The 1,525-nt window shown below is 40.6% G+C and overlaps 1 protein-coding gene across 1 annotated transcript in view; it reads right to left on the bottom strand.

Moving 5' to 3' along the window:
* The window catches only part of ATP11A (ATPase phospholipid transporting 11A), a 121,595-nt gene extending 120,968 nt beyond the window's left edge, over window positions 1-627 (bottom strand). Inside the window, exon 1 of the mRNA XM_009276143.2 lies at window positions 553-627. Within this exon, the coding sequence (XP_009274418.1) occupies window positions 553-627 (75 nt within the window). The remainder of the gene's footprint in view (window positions 1-552) is intronic.
* Between the last annotated feature and the right edge of the window lie 898 nt (window positions 628-1,525).

Below are 1,525 nucleotides of genomic sequence, written 5' to 3'. Positions count from 1 at the left end.
AGTCGGCGATGGAAGGCGGCAAAGGCGAGAATATGGCGGGAGGGGGGGGGGTGGGGGGGGGGGGGGGGAACAAAAAAAACCCAAAAACCACCAAAACCAAAACAAGCACCTACGAAAACAATAACGCTGAAAGGAAGTACATTCTCAGCAGACAGCTACCTCCTCAAACAGCTGGCCCTTGCTGTGAGAAGTAGGTAAGCTCTTACCTTCTTCAGAAGTCTTCACGTTTCTCCTCAGTTTTAGCACTCTTCATTCCAAGCAACAGAAATGGAACAGTAATAGTGAGGAAGGGGAGAGGGGCCAGGTACAGGGTGTCTCAACCAATTAAACATCCAAGGGCTTGCACTTCAAGCTTTATGTCTCAGGACAGAAGGGTACCCACACTTTTGTTTTTTCCTTCTGTAACAACTTTGGTCTCCTTTACCTTACATACCTCACTGTTTCTGCTCACGCCTTCCCTAGTCTCAGCCAGTCTGTATACTTTCCTTTTGCATTTGAACAAAGAGGAAAGAGTTCAGCTGCACCCTCAAAACATGAGCCACACTTGCTTACCTTTCCACTGAAGTTGTAGCTATACCAATAATCATTGTCATCTTTAAATACTAGTAAATCACAAGGGAAATTCATGTTCCCGTGAGAGTTGATAGCCATATCTATAATCTTAAAAAATAAATTTAAAAAAAAAAGACAGTTCCATTGTTAAGACTTTCAAGCAAACAATTCATGCTTTTCAGAAAGAGGATTACAAAGCAAGCACTCCTAAAATTGAGTCAGGTCAAGCATGGAGCAACAGGAGAATTTCCAACATCCAACTTGTACTACAGATATAATCTTGGATGAAGATATATCACCCTCAGCCATAGAAGTGGGATTACTTACACTTATCATACTTAAAACCCACCTACACCATTTACATCTTAACTAAACTGAGACCATTACTCCTGCCATCTATGTATCATAAACCAAAACAAACCCAATCTCATTATGTGCAGCACTTCATAAATAATTTAGAATGGCAACTTCATTTCCTTTAGATCAGGACTTCAGCCCGTCGAGAACAAGAAATCTTTACTACTCTTATTAAATATTTACTATATGGCTGTTCTGGCATCATCACAAGAAACACTGCATACAAGTGTTATGCATTAGAAAAATACAAAAGCTACATTTAAAACATTTAAAAGATGCTGGCAAGCAAACAATAGCTGGGAAATGCAAATAAAGCTGACAGCCTAACTTTCACTGCTGATTCTTTCCAGGACAAAAAGCAGCCATACAAGACTTAAGGTCAACATGCTTTAAGGTCAACATGCTTTAAGGTCAACATGCTTTAAGGTCAACATGCTTTAAGGTCAACATGCTTTAAGGTCAACCACAATTGCTGGTTTCCGGCAGGACTCGGCACACACTGTAATGCAACGGTTTTTCCAAGTGAGTCTCCAGTAAAAGGCTAACTTGCTGCCACTTGCTCTCTACAAAACTGTTAGAAGACAGTATTAAGTATCACAATCTCCTGCAAACCACA

This window comes from Aptenodytes forsteri, unplaced genomic scaffold, assembly GCF_000699145.1.
Source record: "Aptenodytes forsteri isolate BGI_AS27 unplaced genomic scaffold, ASM69914v1 Scaffold96, whole genome shotgun sequence".
NCBI lineage: Eukaryota > Metazoa > Chordata > Aves > Sphenisciformes > Spheniscidae > Aptenodytes > Aptenodytes forsteri.
Note: the sequence above shows the minus strand (reverse complement) of the source record. Positions and strands in the feature narration are given on the sequence as shown.